Raw genomic sequence first — 21,376 nt, 5'->3', positions numbered from 1 at the left:
AGGCCAGAAGGGATCAAGGCTGCAAAGGCAAAGAGGAACAATGCTCAGTCCACAAACATGAAGACTCTTGTTGAGTATAAGAGCATGTGGGATGTGAAGAAAGAGGAATTGGCTGAAAAGGAGAAACTACAAAAGCTGGCCATCCTAGACACTCTCTTAGCCAAAAAGGAACCCTTGAATGCGAGTGAAGAAGTTATCATGAACAAGATAGTGTCCCATTATTTCTGATATTAACTATGTGTTTGTTTTTTGTATTTCTTGCTTAAGTTTCTATGCATTGTAGATTACTTAACCTTCTTCAATGACTATGAATCATACATCAATCAGGTTAGGGATCAGAGTTATGCAACTGAACAGAAGATGGTTATGTTAGAGAATGTAGTTTCTGAGCTAGTTAAGGAAAATAGGTTTAGAAATGTAACTGATTTCCTGGTTGTTGGTGTAATGGCTATTGTGTTTGGTCTTCTAGGTATCTTGTTCATGAAACAAGATAATGACTCTCCTTTTTAATGACTTTGCGTTTGTATGACTCTGCTTTTGTAATAACAAGATTATAAAGTTGAGGCTCACGGGATTTGATACTTGGCATTATGTACTTGTAAAAGAGTCAGGATGTACTATGTTTCTTGGCAGTATTTATTTGTAATGTCATAGGTTACACATTGCAATGTCACGGATTATTTGTAAAGACCATAATGCAAGTTATTTGTAATGTCACGGGTTACACATTGCAATGTCACTAGTCTTTCATTATATATATGCGACCATAAATTGAAACACCAAACAATATCAAAGCAACAAAAATTCACACGACCTCTCTTTCTTTTCTCAATACAAGTTATTTTTTCCTTTCTCCTTAATACAAGATCTCTCTTTCTCCTCAATACAAGATCTCTCTTTCTCTTCAATACAAGTTGACTCTTCATAATTTTTTTTTTATTTGAAATGGGATCATGTTCAAACCATTATCACTACCAAGGAGATGATGGTCATTATCACTACGAAGGAGATGATGGTGATAATTTTGATGCTTATTATGAAAATTCGCATATTATACCGGAACCAGAGGAGCCAAAAAAAAAGGATTTTTATCCCGAGAAACCGGGAAGAAGGCCACAATAATCTTTGGAATGATTATTTTAGTGACACTCCAACATTTCCAAAAATATTCTCGAAGCGGTATTGAGTACACTCCAACATTTGTAATGACACTCCATCAACCGGAAAACCTACAATCGTGTTGGAAGCGGTAGCTTCGTATGACCTCTGGATATGACATGCCTTTTTTGGAGCTCCAGGTACTATGAACGATCTTAATATTCTTGATCGATCTAATGTTTTTGATGACATAATTAACGGTTAAGCTCCGGAAGTCAACTTCGTTGTCAACGGAAGGGAGTACAATTTGGCGTACTATCTCACTTATGGTATTTATCCGAATTGGGCCACTTTTATTCAATCTATCCGACTTCCACAAGGTATGAAAAATTCTCTCTTTTCTAAAAAACAAGAAGCTGTGCGGAAAGATGTTGAGCGTGCCTTTGGAGTCTTGCAAGCTAGATTCGCCGTTATTAAAAATCCTTCTCGGTTGTGGGATAAATACAGAATGGCAAATGTTATAAGAGCATGCATAATACTCCATAATATGATTGTCGAAGATGAACGACATACATACAGTTTCCGAAACCAAGTTTCAGAATTTCAACACGTAGAACATGTGGATCAAACATATACCGTTGGTGCCGCCGGTGTGGGTTCAAATATCGGCACTACGATTACTCGTCAAACAAGACTTCGGGATAAACAAGCCCATGACCAACTAAAACATGATTTGATTCAACATATTTGGACTAACTTTGGACATCTTCCGGATAATGAAAATTAATTTTAAAATTTCTATGAATTGAATAAAATGTTTGTTTTCACTTTTGATGTTTGTATGTTTTATGTTTTCTATTTTTAATGTCTTAATTGTATGTTTTTGTTTTCAACTTTTTGTAACTTTGTAATTTTTTAAATGTTTAAACTTTCAAAATATTATTATTTTATTTATGGGACCAAATACAAATAGACACCCATATTCATACTAAAAATAAGAAACTTTTTAAATAATAATATTAAATTTGGGGGACCAAAAACGATGGGACACCAATACCGATGCTCTAAGGGGACGCGACAAACGATTTTAATGAGCGTGTTGGTCCACACCACAGCCCTCCGCTGCATGAGACTCTTAACTCCGGTGTAACCGAAAACATCGTCGGAACCTAAGCCGAACAAGGATTCGTCTGGTTGTCTCACCGATTGTACCAAATCACGGGTTACAGGATAACCTCAATCTACTAATCTCAATCCGAATCCGATTGTTAGACGCACAATGATCCAACGAAATCGGCTAAAATAAATTAGTAGATCCGAGAATGTATAAACCAATGAATAAAAATTGTTCTTGCACATATTTTTCTTTGATAGAAAACCTTGCAAACAAAACAAATCATTCTTTCATTATGCTAATTACTAACAATCATGTAATCATGTACTTATACTAGAGAGTAATAATCATTTAGTTCATAATGCTAAAAAGGATGAAGAGCAAGAACATATATGGAACAAAAGAACACAACTCATAAGAGAGTAGTAATTATAATCAAAGGCTCAAGTTAAGCCACTTACTTATTTCAATATACAATACTAACCAAATATTATCATCTTTAGTCAACAAGATTCATCAACTCTTTCCTCTTCTTCTCTTTGATAAATTCACATCACCAAATCAAATCTAAATCCCATTTCTCTCACCCACACAGCTAGCTTCTTGATCAAACACAACACCCACGACAACGCACCAATCCATTCTCATTGCATTTAGGACATCGCTTGAACCGTTCATCTTCTTCTTCAAACACTTTGGTGCTACCATCACAGTTAGTACAAGGCACAAACCTTGCATCCCCACAGCTCCTGCATGTCCCCAAGCGTTCACAAGCAGGGAAACCTTTCAACATCTCTGCTAGTTCCCCACCATCGTTTAGCTCCATAATCTCCTCTATGCCACCAATGTGTGTTTCTCCGATAAACACCTGAGGCAAACAAACCGGTTTCTCTCCAAGCACACTTTTAAGCTCTTTCCTGTATTTGGAATCCATGGAGATGTCACGCTCGTCTACCGTCACTTGAAGCCCTCTCAGTATCGCTCTAACGCAACAGCAATCCTCGTATGTCTTTCGAATACCTCGGAGGGATGTGAAGTAGAGCACAATCTTGTCTTCTGTTCTCGGTTTAACTTGCGATGGAATCAGTTGACTAGAGGATACAGACTTTGGTGCTTCGCTGATTAAGATGGACGGATTCGGATTTGATGAAGGGCTACAAGAGAGGGATTTTGTAGGTCTAAGAGTGTTCCTAGTGTTGTTACTTAATTGTTTAGAAGACAAAGCTTTCTTGTAAGAAGAGACAATGCTGGGATCTAAATCAGACAGAAACGATTCTTCAGACAAATGCTTCCACAGAGGTTGCTTAGGTTTATAAGACAACGGAACCCAATCTCCATCGGCTTCTTCGATTCTCACAAACTCGTAAGACTCGTCCAATTTCGACGCAGACCCACTTAAACCCGGGTCGGGTTTAGAGCAAAAACCGGGATTTAGACGCTTACCAGGTTTCGGGATTTCGAATTCGAATTCATCGTCTAAGCCATCCATAAGCTCCCAAGTGTTGATGACTGAGTCAGGAGAGACCGGATCTGGTGCGTCCTTCCCGGCGACTGAGATACGAGGTTGGTCGGCGACGTTTTTGGATTCGTCGAGATCGATGAGGAGAAGAGAACCGTACGATGTAGACGTGAGGGAGACGAGGTGGTGAGTGTCGCCTTTTCTAGCAGGAGGATGGTGAACCAACGGCGTCGGAAACGAGAAAGCTCTCTGCACCGCCGGAGAAGATGAGCCGGAGCCATATTTAGTCGGCGGTGAAGAGAATCTAGCGGATGAAGACGAAGTAGAAGAAACGGAAGAAGCGGTTTTTGAAGTTGAAGAACCCATTATTATAGAACTGACTTTGAAATAAAAAAAAAGTTTCTGATTTGGTTTCTTCCTGAGATGTTTTTGGTTTCTGGGCAATGACAGAGAGACTAGAAAAGAGTTTTTTTTTTTTTTTTGGGTGGAAGATAGCTGTCTAGGGCAGTTGGAGGTGGAAGATGGTGAAAAATTTAATGGCAGAAGAAGGCTACGAACGATGGAATAGATTAGCTTGATGTTGATTTTTTCAGAACACCCAGTTTTTTAGCTATTTGATTTTGATTGTGTAAGGGCATCTTCAAAGGTAGAACTATTTTGAGTGTTCTTAGCGCATCTTTACAGTAAATATATTATGAAAATAATATAAGATTAGTAGTTAAGATTTTTTCTTAAAAAGTTAGTTATTGGGATAATCATGTTTAAAATCATAAGATTTAATAATATAATATTCTTAAACATATTACAATTATAAAAACTTATAAAATAACATTTAAATTGTAAACTTATAAAACTTTTACTAAAATTCAAAATACAATACTAAACTTTTATGAAACAAAAAAAACATTAAAGATAAAAAAAAAACAAACATATTACTTAATTAAAGCACACAAACATTTTATTTAATTAATACATAGTTTAATGTCCAAATTTTAATTTGTGAAAAATTGTTTGCAAAATATTGTATCTATTCACAGCTTGCCACGTCAGCTTAGAACTGAGCCAAAATCAGTTATACAAGAACTGATATTGGTGTTCTTATGCCACTATTCCTTATATTTATAATTTTAATGGGCTAAAAACACTCCTCATGTTCTCCCAATATAGCCTAACGCAAGGTGAAAACAATTCCAAGAACCTTCGTTTGTGTCTAGGCCAACAACTAATAATATTAAATGAGACACGATCTTATTAAATGAAAAAAAAATGTCATGATCTACATAACTGCAAAGCCTTTATAATTATCTATATATAATAGCAAACTCATTTTGGAGGGACTGCTGATGTTTTTTTCTTAATCCAACGGTTAAGATTATTTTAGTTTCTCATCCAACAGTTACGATTTAAAATGATATTACTAATTATTTAATTTATTAAATAAATGAAAAGGCACCTCTTTGATTCCCTTCCCCAAATCGTGTTTCTTTTTGTTTTGCCCTGCGGAATCAACGCTTCTCTTCGTAAAAACCTGTTCAATTACCTCTTTTCATACCTTTATATTTGGAATTTGCTCAACTTACATCTTATTTAGTTTTGTGCACTTCTCTCTCGCTTATTCTCTTGAGATGTCTTGTTTTGTCTCTTCCTCTTCTACCAAGTGAGTTCTGTTACAAAAAACCGTGTTTAGTTGACTGTAAAAAATAGCCACTGTTTAATAAATCCGTTGGTTCTTAAGTTATTTAATTCGTTTGTAACTTTGTATGATCATTTTCAGTTCTGTTTTAGAATCCCTGATTTGCAATTTCCATTCACTCGTAACATTTCTTCTTTGATTAAGTAAACGTATGATGGTTATTTTAGACATTTATCTTCAGCAACATGCTGTTATGAACAGGCATTGGTCAATGGATAGGAAAAAAAGAGGTGAAACTTCATAACGTCTCTTTTAAATCTGTGGTTGGTTTCATTCCCGGTGCATGTGGAGAAAGGCTTGAACGTTTGCTTACCAAGGCTTTTTCATCTACAATGTTTATGATTCTTCCTTTATGTGAGACTTCGTTGATATATATTAAAAGGGTCGTTGACGTGTGTAGTCACGGTTCCTATATTCAACATTCTTACCAGTTACCACTGCTTTATCCTTATCATTAGTCGTTTGTTCTTGTCTCTTAGTTTTTTGTTTTCCACATTAGTACATGTCAAAAGCAATTCTGTTAATTTCATTAATGTTGTAAGACAGGAAAAGATGGATCTTGTTTATAAAAAAAAAAAAACACATCTCGCTTGTTACCATTTCTAGAGTTAACGGAATCTATGGGTTGATGGGCAAGTAATCATGGATTTGGTAGATGCTTGGATATATCTGTATCTTTCTCCCCAGTCTCAAAACAAAGATATAAAACCATGTTTTCTTAAATATCTATATTTTAGAATTTGTTCCATTAATGAATATGTTGGGTTTATTAATGTAGAGTTTCAGACCACTTATGTGGATTTTGGGGATTAGATGGCTGTAATGTATGTTTCAGTTGGAGATTTGTTAAATGTTGAGTCAGAACTACAAAGTATGTTACTTAGTTAAATACTCATGTAATGTATATATGGGCGAAAAATTACAAAGTTCAATTTTCTCATGTAACTGTTTTCTGCAACACTTTATTTGGAGGTTTTGATTATATATTTTTGGTATTTGTACGGTCAGAACTCAGAAGCAATCAGTCACCATTCCGCACCATAAGTGGCTATTGTCATTAACTTGCCGCCGTTGTTTTTTTGTTTGTGACGTTACATCTTACTGCTACCATCGTTTCAATGTACATTTTACCCTCTAACAATTTTCTTGCAGCCTGCAGGTGATAGTACTGTTACCGATATTCTTTCACCAGTTGAGAAGATACATCCTACAGTCGCCACTCGCCAGTATAACCGTTTTATTCACTTCAGTGATCTCTCGCTTCCATATGGGTCCTGACTCCTTGTGGATGATCAAAATGAACTGAAAAGATTAATTCCTAGAGTTTATAATCTCTTCACCAACTAATACGGTTGAGACCGGCCTATGTAGATGACAATTTGATAACACATATCTATTTGATCGATCATTAAAAAAAAAGACTATTATGTGATGGTACCATGTGTTCTCACCTCTCTCACATGTTTTTGATACCTTACGAAAGGGGAATTTTTTTAGTTGGAGTTAATAAACAGTATAATATTCTCATGATTTAGTTGCTCCAGGCGAAGAAAAAAACAAATGTCTCATCAACCGAGATAATATATTAATATGAGAAGCACAAAAAAAGAGTATTTAACTAAGTAACTTACATGTTGAGGAACTCCTTTACTTCGTTGCAAATCCTATTTTTTGTAGCCCTGCAGATACGGCTTTTTCAGGTTTTGCCAAGTAATTCAGTAATCTATTCAACATATTCTTTCAGAAAGTTATCCCCCATCATCTGTTTTGTTGTTGTTTGATCTTCTCTTACTGGGTTTATGCTTACGTTATACTTAATGATTTGTGTATTTCAGGTCATGAATGCTTCTTTATCAGGTTTTGAAAGTTAGCTAATAGCAAGCAATTTGTCATCAGTGATTTCATTTTAATGAGAAATTCATATATATTAAATGTACAGTGAATTGTTTTACTTATATGTCACGAGTTATCAGAAGAAGAGTTAGGGAGAGGAAGCCGTACCTGCGTCTATATTTGGGATACACAAATTTTAGAGGTTTGGGCGTTGGGTTAACACAAAAATATGTTGGGATTAAGTACATAAATGTGAACAAGACATGGAAAATTACAAGCATAATTCAATTTTCTCATATGAAGGAAACTTATTACTATATGTTAACTTTCTTAAACAACAATGAATTATAATAACAAATAAATAATTAATGTCATCTAATTTGAAATGTTCACTTAACCGCGCATTACCGCGCGGGTCGGCTTCCTAGTTTTATTAGTACTAAACCAAAGATGGGAGAAAATAATACAATAGTTGATCAAATAAACTATGACATGTCAGTTTCTCCAAAGATTTTTTTATAATGTTTTAAGTTTACATTCATAGCCATTTATTTTTGCATTTTAATACTTTCTAGTTTCTAGATTACTTTTATTTTACAGAAGAGATAAAGTTATAATAAAAAAACAAAATTATAAAGCAATAGTATCTTTAAAATAAAGGTTGGAATAATAAATTTCAAGATAGGACCTAGACAGAGTATTCACGTGAATAATTTAATCCTTGACTTTAGAGAAAGTTTCCATATCTGTATCTGTTAATTTAATGTCTTATTGAACTTATTCTTGAGTTGATTGAGAATGGAAGCTACATTGTTATTTTTTTGTTTTCATTGTGTTTGATCTGCGCATACGTTTTCTTTCCTAAGACAATGTTTTTGCTAGCTGGTACTATTTAGTTGACTAGTCGTTGTAATGTTTTGAGAAAGAATATCAAAAGCTGTAGATTCATATATTATATCCCCACGAGAAAGTAAGGTGCTTTGCTGTTACATCTTGGCATTATGTAACTTATGTTAATGTATTGGTAAAATTATGATGTTCAATGCAGTTTAGTTATAATATCTCAGATTTTAATAAAAGTGATTTAGAAAAATAAATACTAATTGGACCACAACTTAATTTTTTGAAAAATATTGGACCACATTTTTAATTTTAAAACGTCCAAGTTTAAAGAGACTTTAAACAACACAATGACATGGGGAAAAAAAAAATGAATCGCACAAGGCAAACTCCTTGACGATTCCTTCATTTCTTTTGGTACTTTGCTCTTTGTCTTACTCTTTTCAACAAGGAAAGGAGAAAGATTCGACATTCAGAACCTCACACTTCAAACTTCAAAGGCTATAAGCCTATAAATGATATAAGGAAGATATGCATAAGACAAAACAGCTACTGAAAGAGGAAAGCTCAATAGTTTTAGTGGTGGATCGTTTTGTGTGATTCTTCCAAGCAAAGAGAGGCTACATGATTCGTGAAGTTGATAGAACACATTGTTTTTAACACGTTTGAGGTCACTTACGATATTACAACTACTATACACCTAATATAATACTGCTCATCTCTATCCCTTTCCCTATGCCAAAATGTGTGTGATACATACAGTGGAGTAACAAGCAGCAATTATCGTAGTGTAGAACCTTGCCTGCGTATCGCCAGCAAATTCAAAGTGACGTGCTCTCACCTGCAGTATATTGGCCTTCCTGAAATCAGAAAGGCTGAGCGCAAAACAATGCTAGTAAGCTAAGGAGAAAAAAGGATAACAAAAGGTAGTGTCCTGGATTCAACATATGCATATTGGGACTTATATAAAACATGATCTCAGGAATGTTTTTGGTACCGAAGAAGTGCTATCACTTATGTCGGCATATATATTATGTGATCGAAACACTTCCTAGAACTGTTTTCCATCACAATCACTTAAGCCTATATAGATCATATTTGCATTTTTTTTTTCTTTTTGTCTCATATAGAGAAAAGAGAAATCAATCTGAGCATATGAATGATCCTGATTCCTGAGCATACTTCTACTCAACACAAGAACACCAAAATAACACAAAAACATAGCCAGCTACATGTTGATTTTGCTGAGTTAAAAATAAAATCTCGACTTTGAGATACCAAAAAAACGGAGTTGAGCCAAATAACAAGGAAACAAGCATCATCAACATCCATGGAATGGAACCATAAAGATATACAGTCTCATATATGAAACAGAACATTAGTTACACAGACACACACTGAGTGACTCATACAGATACTAAGTCACTTCCAAGTCGTAAAATTGTTCCCTTTTTCGAACAACTATGATATATCTTGTTGCCTTCTATTAACCCCAAGCTATTCTCAATTTTGGGGTTGTACCGTGTAAGGGAATTTGAAGCAACTCTAATCGAAAACAACACAGAGCCAAGAAAAAAAGAAAAAACGTAAACTTCGGGGGGAAGAGGAAAAAGAGATACGCACACAGAACAGAAGGAGAGAGCTAAAAGAAAATCTTGGAAAATTGGGATCAACCGACATGGAAAGGACCAATATCTCCGTTTCTTAGAGAACCAGCAATCTCGTCAGCGATAGCCACGCAAGTGAAGACCCAACCACTCAGAGATAACCAAACCATTCTCATCAGATACATCGCCATGCCCAGCGGCATCGCCATCTCTGACCTTCCTTTTTCTACTTATCTCTCTCTCTCTCTCTTTGTTAGATCAAATGATTAGCCGGAGAAGAAGCCATTGCATTTGGAGTGGCCAAAAAAAAAGCTTTGGGGAAAAAAATATAAAAATAATAATAAAAAAAGATGATTCGGTACGTTCAAGGATCTTCCAACCATTTAGATTTCACCACGTGTTAAAGAGTTTTTACCACCAGCTACGTCCTTGTCTGGGCCAGTCTAGTCGACGGGAAAACGCATCGTCATCAATGCTTTATTTAATTCCAGACTTTCAAAAAAAAATATCCAAAAATTAGGGATCCGACCCGGATTCTTTTTTGGAACCCGACCCGTTAAATTGGCCTCATGAACTCCCGCTCCGATGCCGTTTTCAATTTCATTTTGAAATTTGTAATCTCCCCCAAAAGTTCGATTTCTCTCTCTCTTCTCTCTCTCGTCTCCGAGCAACGTCTCTCTCTCTCTCTCTCTCTCCAGAGAAATGGCTCCTCCGTTTGTTTTCCCCCAAATTCTGCGATCCCTAGAAGAGGATCCGGAAGACAATCATCGCCTCTTCGCTCAAAATATCGTCGATGTGACTTCTCTTCGCCCTTCCGATCTCGAAGAATTCGTCAAAGGTAAATTACTCTTTTTGGGGTTTCATCGTTTTCTCCAGTGCACGAGCCTATCTGTTTTTTTTTTTTTTTTTTTTTAATTTTGCTGTGTGATTTTTTTGAGAAACTCGATAGACAATTTAGTAGTTTCACTCCGGGAGGCTTTAGATTTGATTTTGTAATTGGTATTTGAGCCGAAATTGGGTTGTGAAGTTAGTCTTTAGTCACTCGAATCGTCAGTTATGTTGAATGTGAAGTTTTTATTCTGTATGTGTAAAAGAGCTCAAATTCTAAGTTACAGAGTCCAAAATGTTTTGACAGGGAAGCAAAAATCGAAATTGAAACTAATTGATATGTGAGGCATTTTGTTGACTGTCTTCTTATTGTGGAACAGGTGTATCTTTTGACTTATCTGATAGAGAACTCTTCTGCGTCGAAGATCAAGATGTTTTTGATCGTGTTTACTCTTTGGTCAGGAGCTTCTTTAGTCTTCCTCCGTCTTGCAAGTGTAATCTTGTGGAGAGCCTCCGGTCTAATCTAAGTGTTCTTCTTCCAAATGTTGATTCGATCTCACGGTCTGTTCAAGATCAGGAGGATGAAGTTCCAATCATTGATAGGATCACATCGCATCGCAATGCCTTGAAGATTTATACTTTCTTTCTCCTCACTATTGTTATGACTGAAGAGTCACACATCAGCTCAATTGACAGCACAAAGGTGCTTTCTCTTCTTTTTTTTTCTAACTGATAATGTAAATATTGCACTGTTTGAAATTCATATCTTATTGTGGACTTTACGATAGTGATGTGTGTGGATGAACAGGTCGCAGCACGAGGGAGGAAAAAGCAAATTATCCAGTCATGGAACTGGGAACCTCAGAGGGGTAGGATGCTCAATTTGATTGCAAATTCTCTTGAGATCAACCTGTCTTTGCTCTTTGGATCGTCAGATCTTGACGAAAACTACCTCTCTTTCATTGTCAAGTAATCATTTCTATGCCCTTGTGAATCTGGTTTATCTTGCACACTCCATGTTAAAAGTAGATCCTCACAACTTTTTTCATATAATTTCCTTGTAGAAACTCCTTCACTCTTTTCGAGAATGCCACAATATTAAAAGATTCTGAAGCAAAAGATGCACTGTGCCGCATCATCGGAGCATCTGCTACAAAATACCATTACATTGTGCAGTCATGTGCCTCAATCATGCACTTGATACACAAATACGATTTTGCTGTTGTACACGTTGCTGATGCAGTTGCTAGAGCTGAAAGTAAGTATTCAGATGGTACGCTGGCCGTGACAATCATTAGAGATATTGGGAGGACTGACCCGAAATCTTACGTTAAAGATACAGTTGGGGCTGATAATGTGGGACGTTTCTTGGTCGAGCTTGCTGATCGTATGCCAAAACTAGTGTCGACAAATGTTGGAGTTTTGGTCCCTCATTTTGGTGGTGAATCATACAAGATAAGAAACGCACTAGTTGGTGTTCTTGGAAAATTAGTTGCAAAAGCATTTAATGATGCCGAGGGAGAAATGAGTTCCAAGTCCCTTCGTCTGCGAACTAAGCAAGCTATGTTGGAAATTTTGCTCGAACGATGTAGAGATGTTTCAGCGTATACAAGGAGCCGAGTTCTTCAGGTGTGGGCTGAACTGTGTGAAGAGCATTCTGTTTCAATTGGCCTATGGAACGAGGTTGCATCAATTTCTGCTGGAAGACTGGAAGATAAGAGTGCAATTGTTAGAAAATCCGCACTGAATTTACTGATCACGATGTTGCAACATAACCCCTTTGGTCCACAGCTTCGAATAGCTTCATTTGAGGCAACCCTGGAGCAGTATAAAAGAAAACTGAATGAACTTGAACCAAGCCTCCCTACTGAGCATGCATCAAAAGAGTCAACTTCAGATGGTGAGTCCTGTATTGGAGATGGTGAAATCGATGACTTGCATCTTGAAGCTACAAGTAAGGTGCATCAAGATAGTCTATCTGATAGCTGTCAGCCAGAGAACGGAGAAGAAATCAGTGAAAAGGATGTATCTGTTCCAGATATTGGTAACCTTGAGCAAACCAAGGCCTTGATTGCTTCCCTTGAGGCTGGATTGAGGTTCTCGAAGTGCATGTCAGCTAGTATGTCGATCCTTGTTCAATTAATGGCTTCATCTTCTGCCACTGACGTTGAGAATGCTATTCTCTTGTTGATGAGGTGTAAGCAGTTCCAAATTGATGGTGCAGAAGCTTGTCTCCGTAAAATTCTGCCTCTGGTATGGTGCTTATCATATATCATAACTCATAAGAATCCATTTCTTCTGACATTTTTGAGTTAACATCCCCTTAATCTGTGGTAAAAACCTTGTTTTTTGCTGTCTCTGTAGGCGTTTTCTCAGGATAAGTCTATCTATGAGGCAGTAGAAAATGCCTTCATCTCAATTTACATAAGGAAAAATCCAGTTGACACGGCGAAGCAGCTGTTGAACCTTGCCATAGATTCAAATATAGGAGATCAGGCAGCACTAGAGTTTATTGTAAATGCTTTGGTGTCAAAAGGTGAAATATCTAGCAACACGGTAGGTTCCTTCTGTGACTCCAGCGTATGAGTATGCTACGAAATATGGTCAATCGATATATGTAGTCTGCTTATGCACGGTCAAGAACAACTAAAAAATAATGAGCGTGGTTATTGATTCACCTGCTAGAGGCTAATAAGAGCTTCTATCATTTTTTTCTTTGCAGATATCGGCTTTATGGGACTTCTTTTGCTTTAACATCAATGGGACAACTGCTGAGCAAAGTCGTGGGGCTCTATCTATCATTTGCATGGCTGCAAAGTCATCTCCTAGGATTCTTGGATCACACATGCAGGATATTATTGATATTGGGTTTGGCCGTTGGGCAAAAGTGGAACCTCTACTTGCCAGAACTGCATGCACTACTATTCAGCGGCTTTCCGATGAAGATAGGAAAAAGTTATTGCTCAGCAGTGGCAGCCGATTGTTTAGTATTCTTGAAAGCTTGATCACTGGGAACTGGCTTCCAGAAAACATATATTATGCTACTGCTGATAAAGCCATAAGTGCGATATACATGATCCACCCAACTCCAGAAACCTTGGCTTCTACTATTATTAAAAAGTCCCTGAGCACTGTGTTTGATGTAGTTGGACAAGATGAAGCACAGACTGATACCGACAATAATAAAGTTGATATTCTGACTCCAATTCAAGTAGCAAGACTCAGTAGATTCTTGTTCGCTATCAGTCACATTGCTATGAACCAGTTGGTGTATATAGAATCTTGTATCCAGAAGATACGGAGACAGAAGACCAAAAAGGACAAAGCCGCTGCTGACAGTCAGAATACAGATGAAAACCTTGGGGCCACACAAGAGGTACAGACCGATCTTCGTAGAGCATAGCTGGTGGCACAAATGTTGCAACCCTAGTGAGTTATTTTTGCATACTAGTGTGATCTCATGTGATGTTTTCTTTGTTTTATAGAAGAATAGCATAAATGCTGAGCTAGGACTTGCGGCCTCTGATGATGCACTGCTTGACACACTCGGTGAAAGAGCAGAGAGGGAAATTGTTTCCGGTGGTTCTAACGAGAAGAATCTGATTGGGGAGTGTGCAACTTTTCTCTCAAAGCTTTGCAGGAATTTTTCTGTGCTGCAAAAGGTAGTTAATTTTTCAATTCGTTTATTCTGTTTCATGTCGAGTGATGAAGTTATAAGCTTTCGTTTTATCTCCTTCTTTTGCGCTTACATTTATTTGGTTATATACAGTGCATGATAAATAAAACTTTTGACTTTCCATTCTTACAGCATCCTGAACTACAAGCTTCCGCAATGCTTGCATTATGCAGGTTTATGATTATTGATGCAAGTTTCTGGTGAGACTAAATCTTTATTATATTCTTTTTATCCTTTACAAAACTGAACATATACTTACTTAATGCATTAAAACTTAATGTATGCCAGCGAATCCAATCTCCAGCTTCTTTTCACAGTTGTTGAAAATGCACCGTCCGAAGTTGTCCGGTCAAATTGCACCCTTTCACTTGGAGACTTGGCAGTTCGTTTTCCAAATCTTTTAGAACCTTGGACAGAAAATATGTATGCCAGGTTACGGGATGCTTCAGTTTCTGTCAGAAAAAATGCTGTCCTGGTCCTTTCACATCTTATATTGAATGATATGATGAAGGTAACCTCTCTCTCCTCCCTCTCTTTAAATATCTGCAGTTATAGTTTGAGGTTTCACTCTATAAATCGTAATTTCAGGTGAAAGGGCATATCAATGAAATGGCTATATGTATAGAAGATGATGTAGAGAGGATCTCTAGTCTCGCAAAACTATTTTTCCATGAACTTTCTAAGAAAGGTCAGTTGCAATATGTACTTTACAGTTTACAATTACATGACATATTCCACCTTTGAATCAAATTTAACACTTGAGAGCCTCTTTTCTGCCAAACAAATCCAGGATCGAATCCCATATACAATCTACTTCCTGATATACTTGGGCAGTTATCCAACCGTAATTTAGAGAGGGAGACATTCTGCAATGTCATGCAATTCTTGATCGGCTCCATCAAAAAGGTATATAGCTTTTCCAAATCAATACTGGCGTTAATATACCCAGTATTTGTTCTTATTAATCACTCATCTGTATCCTCAACAATCTCCAGGACAAACAGATGGAGGCTCTGGTTGAGAAGCTTTGCAATAGATTTAGCGGAGTCACAGGTATGCATGTGTTGATGATATATCCTTACACCTGTTTTGTGATTAATAGGAAGTATATCCCTTTGACATCTACACCTAAACTTGCAGATGGAAAACAGTGGGAATACATTTCGTATTCTCTTTCGCTGCTGACATTCACAGAAAAAGGAATCAAAAAACTTATTGAGTCATTTAAGTCTTACGAGCATGCTTTAGCAGAGGATTTGGTGACCGAGAACTTTAGAAGCATAATCAATAAGGTCCGGTGTCTCTGGTTTTTGTCAACTTTGCCATTCTTTTCATGCTATATGTGAGTTTGACATCTGGTTGTGAATCTGAACAGGGAAAGAAGTTTGCGAAACCAGAACTCAAAGCTTGCATCGAAGAGTTTGAAGAGAAGATCAACAAGTTCCACATGGAGAAGAAAGAACAAGAAGAAACTGCAAGAAATGCCGAGGTTCACCGAGAGAAAACCAAGACCATGGAATCTCTTGCTGTCCTTAGCAAAGTGAAAGAAGAACCTGTAGAAGAATATGATGAAGATGAAGATGAATATGAAGACGAAGACGAAGAGGAAGATGAAGATAAAGACGAAGATGAAGGTGAAGGTTAGTAATTTTTTTACTTGGTGCTAAAGCAAAGTTCGCTGTACCAGGCATATGATAATAAAATGCCAGTTAACGACAATCTTTCTAAACATCAGATATTCTCTCTCCTTTGTTTAAGGACTGTTTTGTGTGTTTCTCAGATGTTTCAGACAGTGAAATTGTGGATCCATCAATGGAAGAATCAGGCGATAGTTTGATTGCAACTGAGACTGAAATTGTGGATCCATCAGTGGAAGAATCAGGCGATAATTTAATTGCAACTGAGACTGAAATCGTGGATCCATCAATGGAAGAATCAGGGGATAATTTGAATGCAACTGAGACCGAGGGTGAGCAATCTGACTCAGAGGATCAGCAATCTGACTCGGAGGAAGAGCCATCTGACTCCGAGGAAGAGCCAGATTCTGAGCAATGTGATACCCCCAATCCTCGTTCCTTAAACCAAAAGACTAATGGCGGTATGTGAAAACTTCCCTTTGTATCTTTAACAATCTCGCACAACTTAGAAACAGTCAAGTAAAGAGTTATAAGGTTTTCAGGGGGAGAAGGCGAATCAGAAAGCAAGAGTACAGAGTCATCGAGCAACATCAGGAGAAACCTGAGGTCAGGAAGTAGAAGTTAGAAGAAACATTGTGTATATGCAGAGAGAGAATGTGTCTGGTCAAATTGCTCAACATCTCGAGAGCTATCTTATATTAAACTACGTCTGTTTTGGTCACTAAATTGGTTTCTCTCTATGATGCCCAGAAATTGGTCACTGCTTAGTTGTGAACTTGTGATAAATTATAGCCAATTCGTCCAAGTATCACTGCAAGAACAAGCTCTTCCTTGTGGCCAAATTTTATATTAATTTTGTACCAAATGCCTTTTGTTTTCTACTCTTTTTCTTTGCACTGACGAATATATCAGTGCGATGTCCATAATCCTTATGGGGACTCGTAGAGTAGGTGATCACCTACTTTCCCATCCACGTTTTTTTCCTATCATTCTATTATAAACAAATTTGCACTAACCTGAATTTATTTCGGTTTATTTCGGTTTTCTCTTTTTGAATCTACGGAAACCGAAACAAACCAAACCGAGACTTAAAATCCGACACCTTCTTCGGCTTTCAGCTTCAGTTTCTCTCTTCTTTCGAGAGTCCCCACTTCAGCACTAGAACTGTCTCCGTCGCCGCGCATTATCTCGTCGATTAATATCTCAGACGAGAAATCACCGGAGAAGAAGCTTTTAATTCTCTTTCATCTACCCAAAAAACAAAATGGCATCTTCTCTATCACTTCACTCCTCCTTCGTACCTTCTTCCTTCGCTGATCTCCCCGACCGAGTAAGCCCCATTTATTTTTATTTAGAGACTTCAAATAAAGTTAATACCTTTTCTCCCCAATTTCTATTGCTTTTGCTGTGGCCTCTACCAAATTTAGTGATATCTGATCAACTGTGTCTCTCTGAAGGGTTTGCTCAGTAAGAACTCTCCGACCAGTGTATCCATTTCCAAGTTTCCAACTTGGGAGAAGAAGCTGATCTCGAATCGTAACCTTTTCAAGCTGAATTGCGTGATGGAGAAGAGTGTCGATGAACAAACTCAATCTACTGTTGTTATCAATACCCCAGACAGCTTAAATGGTTCGTAAAGCTTGAATACCTTTTTTTTGGTTAATTGGATCGTATTGATGATTAAAGTCAGCTCTCTCTTTTTTTTTTAATTGATGGGTGTTTCAATGTTTTGCAGCTATGAATATCAAAGAAGAAGCTAGCGTCTCTACGTTACTGGTTAACGTGGATAATGAATTTGATCCCTTTGATGCATTGAGCACTCCTCTTTACCAAACAGCTACTTTTAAGCAGGTACTGAGGCATGATTCTTTATTTTCATGGGAGGATTTGTCACTTGATGCTGTTTTTGTTTGCTTATTTTTAGCCTTCTGCTATTGAAAATGGACCTTATGATTATACAAGAAGTGGGAATCCTACACGGGATGCATTGGAAAGGTACTTGTTGCTTTAGCATCTTCTCGTTTCCGAGGTGATTTAGCTCTATTTGTATGTGTGTTGCTTCAGCGTTTCTTATAAAAGTTTTCTCCTTTTGTTAGTCTCCTTGCGAAGCTTGACAAGGCAGATAGAGCATTTTGCTTCACTAGTGGAATGGCTGCTCTTAGTGCTGTTACACACCTTATCAAAAATGGTAATTTCCAATTATTGACTTCTCTTAAATTTCTGATGTCTTTCGTTTTGATTGATACAATAGGTTGGTCTCATTGTAGTATATTTGATTTTGTTTCCATAGGTGAAGAAATTGTTGCTGGAGATGATGTATATGGTGGATCAGACAGATTACTATCCCAAGTTGTTCCAAGATCTGGCGTTGTGGTAAAGTTAGTATTGCTGCTACATATCATTCAGATATTTTATAACTACTTATTTTCGCAAAACTAAGATAACTTAATGATTCCATTTGATATCTTGTAGACGAGTAAACACGACTAAATTAGACGAGGTTGCTGCTGCAATTGGTCCCAAGACAAAGCTTGTGTGGCTTGAGTCTCCAACAAACCCCAGACAACAAATTTCTGATATACGAGTAAAATTCTTTGTTTCTTCAAAGTTTGGAGCCAGAACCACATGGCTGAAATCGACTTAGTTTGCTGTAAAATTAAAATTGTCCTATGGTTTGCTGTGTTTGTAGAAAATAGCTGAGATGACTCATGCTCAAGGTGCGATTGTGTTGGTGGACAACAGTATTATGTCACCGGTGCTCTCTCGGCCATTTGAACTAGGAGCTGGTGTGTAAAACAACTCTGACTTCGCTAAAAGTTTTGTTTTAATCCTCAGATTTACTTCTTAACACTCATATTTCAACTTCTCTGGCTTGCTAGACATCGTGATGCACTCGGCTACTAAGTTTATAGCCGGACACAGTGATGTGATGGCGGGTGTGCTTGCTGTAAAAGGCGAAAAGTATGTTGTCTCTACTCTTTTCTATGATCTGCTTTCAAGTATATGAGACATTTCTTTGAAACATCTGCCTTTCTTTATATATTGGTGTTAAAATTTCCAGATTGGCAAAGGAGTTGTATTTCCTTCAAAATTCAGAAGGTTCTGGATTAGCTCCTTTCGACTGTTGGCTGTGCCTACGAGGAATAAAGACAATGGCTTTACGTATAGAAAAGCAACAGGTCTTAACATTAACACCTCTAGAAATGATGTTGTCTCTCTGTTTTTGGTTGATTTCATTACTAACGTTATTAGCTGGCAAAAATCTTCAGGAAAACGCGAGGAAAATTGCAATGTACTTGTCTTCTCATCCAAGAGTGAAGAAAGTGTACTATGCTGGTCTACCAGATCATCCTGGTCATGATCTCCACTTCTCTCAGGTACTAAAAAGCATTAGCTGGTATATGAAAAAAAAAAAATAAATAAATGAAGATGATAATTTGAGTTCTGAACATAAGAATTAACTCTTTTCAAATATGCAGGCTAAGGGTGCAGGATCGGTTTTTAGCTTTATAACTGGATCGGTTGCGCTATCAAAGCATCTTGTAGAAACCACCAAATACTTCAGTATAGCTGTCAGTTTTGGTGAGACTCAAATTTACTTATATTCTGTTTCTTCTGAAGAAGCTCTAATAAGCTTTGGGATAGTTTTGGATTTTGATCTCTTCCACAATTTTTCTTTGACAACAGGGAGTGTTAAATCACTTATAAGCATGCCATGCTTCATGTCACATGCAAGCATACCTGCAGAAGTGCGTGAGGCCAGAGGCTTGACCGAAGATCTTGTCCGTATATCAGCAGGAATTGAAGATGCTAATGATTTGATCTCTGATCTTGACATTGCTTTCAAAACCTGTCCTCTTTAGTTTCGCTTTGTTCTTGTCTCAGCTTTTGTAGTTTCATAGGCTCTTGAAGTAAGAATCTATGTAACAAACCATAAAACATAATTTGGTTTTTAAAAACACATAAAGCAATAAATTCATTATTTTGGATTTGTAATGTTGCTTGTTTTGGGTTTAAATCTGTATTATAGGCTTCAAAGCCAACATAAGCAGTTAAAACATGATTATTATTGTTCTTTACCTGCTGATTCTTGCAGGAACGTTCTGAGAGGACATTATATAACTACTGGTATGTTCTTGAAAGCTGATGATTCCTGCATGTTTTCTTCAATCATTTCTGACTGTTGATTTCGTGTTCTGATTTCAGACACTGCTGCAGGTTTTGTTTGTTTGATTTGTTTTTTTTTAAAAAAATTGCTTCCATTGAGACTCAACACTGTTGTTAATCAGCTTTTGAGTGTGAGATCAAAACCAAAACTGGTTTGTATCTGTTAACATTGTTTCATTGTATTTATTACCGGATTCTGAGAATTTTGTTCCCTTTGGATACTTTTACAATGTACAAAACAAAAAGATTACAGGTGGTCACCACACAGAACGAGATCATCCCACCTCACACAACTCTCAGTTTTAATCACCACCACTTGGAGGAGATAACCACTACTCTCTGTCTAACTACTCACTCTTTTGATCACTACTCTCACTACTCACACAATTCACTCTTTTGATCACTAACTACTACTCACAAAACTCACTCTTTTTTTTTAATCAAAACCAACTCTTTTGATCACCATTATTTTCTCACATAATCATTATCCCTACTAATCATAACTACAAATAAGATAATTATAATTATCACAGAAATTAGTTAAGACAACCTGTCAATAATTTGAAAGATGAAGAGAAAAGAACGACCAATTAGGTATTAGACAAAGGAATAAACTCTTACATCAACATTGATTTTTTTTATGATACTTTAAGAAATGAGAAAGCACCTCTCATTTTTTTAAGGTCTACATTTTGTTGATGAATTTTAATTTATTAAGGTTAGAATATTTAGACATTTTATAGCCATACAAAAATTTTCAAAGTAAAAATATACACAAAGACAAAAATCAAATGATGTTTTTTTCAATATATTCTTATCCGCTTACTAAAGCACATATATGTTAATTATTATTGTTTGTACAAGAAAGCCCCAATGTTAGGAATCAATCTCTAATTTATTTGATTTCATAACATCTCAGGCCCAATTAAAATCTAAGTAAATGTTCTCATACCCAGTAACAAGATCCAAGTAAATGTTTAGCATCACCAGAGTTTGTATCTCCTGTCCCATTTCAAATTAAAGAGCTTGAAGTTGAAGATTGTCTCGGTACTTTGGTCTTGCGGCTTTGGTCAGAAAATGTAGAAGCTTAAAGAAGGTCCACCTCAGCGGTACTTCTATCACCAAAACAGGTGCACTCAAAGTTTTAAGAGTTCTTCATTTCGATATATGCGTCCCTCCTGTTACAAAGGCCAGCTGACTAGTGATGATTAGGTTCTGTGGGCAAAGAGTGGTGATCAAAACAGTGAGCTCTGATAAAAAAAGAGTGAGTTCTGTGAATAGTGGTTAGTAATCAAAAGAGTGAGTTATATGAGTAGTGAGAGTAGTGGTTATCTCCCGTGGTGAATACGACGTCGTTGTCGGTAGTCCTGCGGTTGTAGCCCGAACTGACTTTTTCGATTTTCGGTTTGGCAATTGGTTCAATT

General features: G+C 36.9%; 4 protein-coding genes and 1 long non-coding RNA gene across 8 annotated transcripts; 3 read left to right on the top strand and 2 right to left on the bottom strand.

Annotated features, from left to right (window-relative positions):
• Nucleotides 1–2,478: 2,478 nt before the first annotated feature.
• LOC104792000 (uncharacterized protein At5g39865-like) lies at nucleotides 2,479–4,372 on the bottom strand. The gene has a single exon (XM_010518014.3). The coding sequence runs from the start codon at nucleotides 4,035–4,037 to the stop codon at nucleotides 2,820–2,822; it is 1,218 nt and encodes a 405-aa protein (XP_010516316.1). The 5' UTR covers nucleotides 4,038–4,372; the 3' UTR covers nucleotides 2,479–2,819.
• Nucleotides 4,373–5,138: 766 nt separating this feature from the next.
• LOC147942875 (uncharacterized) lies at nucleotides 5,139–5,839 on the top strand. Its single transcript, XR_015560394.1, has 2 exons — nucleotides 5,139–5,328; nucleotides 5,566–5,839. It is a non-coding gene; the product is annotated as an uncharacterized LOC147942875 (long non-coding RNA).
• A 2,926-nt stretch (nucleotides 5,840–8,765) lies between these two features.
• Nucleotides 8,766–9,853, bottom strand: LOC104791999 (uncharacterized). Of its 2 annotated transcripts, none has more exons than XM_087454267.1 (2): nucleotides 9,661–9,853; nucleotides 8,766–8,912 (listed from the first exon to the last, which is right to left on the bottom strand). In XM_087454267.1, the coding sequence occupies exon 1, from the start codon at nucleotides 9,851–9,853 to the stop codon at nucleotides 9,707–9,709; it is 147 nt and encodes a 48-aa protein (XP_087310393.1). In that variant the 3' UTR covers nucleotides 8,766–8,912; nucleotides 9,661–9,706. The 2 variants fall into 2 exon arrangements, with proteins under 2 accessions (XP_087310393.1, XP_087310394.1); XM_087454268.1 differs by having other exon boundaries at nucleotides 8,766–8,878.
• Nucleotides 9,854–9,948: 95 nt separating this feature from the next.
• LOC104791997 (condensin-1 complex subunit CAP-D2-like) lies at nucleotides 9,949–16,666 on the top strand. Its single transcript, XM_087454261.1, has 16 exons — nucleotides 9,949–10,482; nucleotides 10,853–11,175; nucleotides 11,281–11,441; nucleotides 11,537–12,725; nucleotides 12,837–13,028; nucleotides 13,195–13,848; nucleotides 13,958–14,134; nucleotides 14,281–14,348; nucleotides 14,437–14,659; nucleotides 14,737–14,836; nucleotides 14,939–15,054; nucleotides 15,144–15,201; nucleotides 15,289–15,440; nucleotides 15,524–15,788; nucleotides 15,929–16,246; nucleotides 16,328–16,666. Exons 1-16 carry the CDS (start codon nucleotides 10,347–10,349, stop codon nucleotides 16,408–16,410), a joined length of 4,215 nt encoding a protein of 1,404 aa, XP_087310387.1. The 5' UTR covers nucleotides 9,949–10,346; the 3' UTR covers nucleotides 16,411–16,666.
• A 139-nt stretch (nucleotides 16,667–16,805) lies between these two features.
• Nucleotides 16,806–19,781, top strand: LOC104791996 (cystathionine beta-lyase, chloroplastic). 3 transcript variants are annotated; one of them, XM_087454263.1, is made up of 13 exons: nucleotides 16,806–17,115; nucleotides 17,243–17,414; nucleotides 17,521–17,636; nucleotides 17,710–17,780; nucleotides 17,882–17,973; nucleotides 18,076–18,163; nucleotides 18,258–18,369; nucleotides 18,475–18,571; nucleotides 18,665–18,746; nucleotides 18,847–18,964; nucleotides 19,055–19,162; nucleotides 19,265–19,367; nucleotides 19,473–19,781. In XM_087454263.1, the coding sequence occupies exons 1-13, from the start codon at nucleotides 17,050–17,052 to the stop codon at nucleotides 19,646–19,648; spliced, it is 1,401 nt and encodes a 466-aa protein (XP_087310389.1). In that variant the 5' UTR covers nucleotides 16,806–17,049; the 3' UTR covers nucleotides 19,649–19,781. The 3 variants fall into 3 exon arrangements, with proteins under 3 accessions (XP_087310389.1, XP_087310388.1, XP_087310390.1); XM_087454264.1 differs by having other exon boundaries at nucleotides 16,810–17,115; nucleotides 17,254–17,414; XM_087454262.1 differs by having other exon boundaries at nucleotides 18,847–19,162.
• Nucleotides 19,782–21,376: the final 1,595 nt, after the last annotated feature.

The sequence above is a fragment of the Camelina sativa genome, chromosome 6 (genome assembly GCF_030686135.1).
Source record: "Camelina sativa cultivar CO46 ecotype springtype chromosome 6, ASM3068613v1".
Classification (NCBI taxonomy): domain Eukaryota; kingdom Viridiplantae; phylum Streptophyta; class Magnoliopsida; order Brassicales; family Brassicaceae; genus Camelina; species Camelina sativa.
Note: the sequence above shows the minus strand (reverse complement) of the source record. Positions and strands in the feature narration are given on the sequence as shown.

Coding starts and splice junctions, on each gene's coding strand:
- LOC104792000 (XM_010518014.3), bottom strand. CDS start 4,037: ATGGGTTCTTCAACTTCAAAAACCGCTTCTTCCGTTTCTTCTACTTCG.
- LOC104791999 (XM_087454267.1), bottom strand. CDS start 9,853: ATGGCGATGCCGCTGGGCATGGCGATGTATCTGATGAGAATGGTTTGG.
- LOC104791997 (XM_087454261.1), top strand. CDS start 10,347: ATGGCTCCTCCGTTTGTTTTCCCCCAAATTCTGCGATCCCTAGAAGAG. Junction 11,442..11,536: donor TACCTCTCTTTCATTGTCAA/GTAATCATTTCT, acceptor ATTTCCTTGTAG/AAACTCCTTCACTCTTTTCG. Junction 15,789..15,928: donor AGACGAAGATGAAGGTGAAG/GTTAGTAATTTT, acceptor TGTGTTTCTCAG/ATGTTTCAGACAGTGAAATT.
- LOC104791996 (XM_087454262.1), top strand. CDS start 17,050: ATGGCATCTTCTCTATCACTTCACTCCTCCTTCGTACCTTCTTCCTTC. Junction 17,781..17,881: donor ACACGGGATGCATTGGAAAG/GTACTTGTTGCT, acceptor TCCTTTTGTTAG/TCTCCTTGCGAAGCTTGACA. Junction 19,368..19,472: donor CAGTATAGCTGTCAGTTTTG/GTGAGACTCAAA, acceptor CTTTGACAACAG/GGAGTGTTAAATCACTTATA.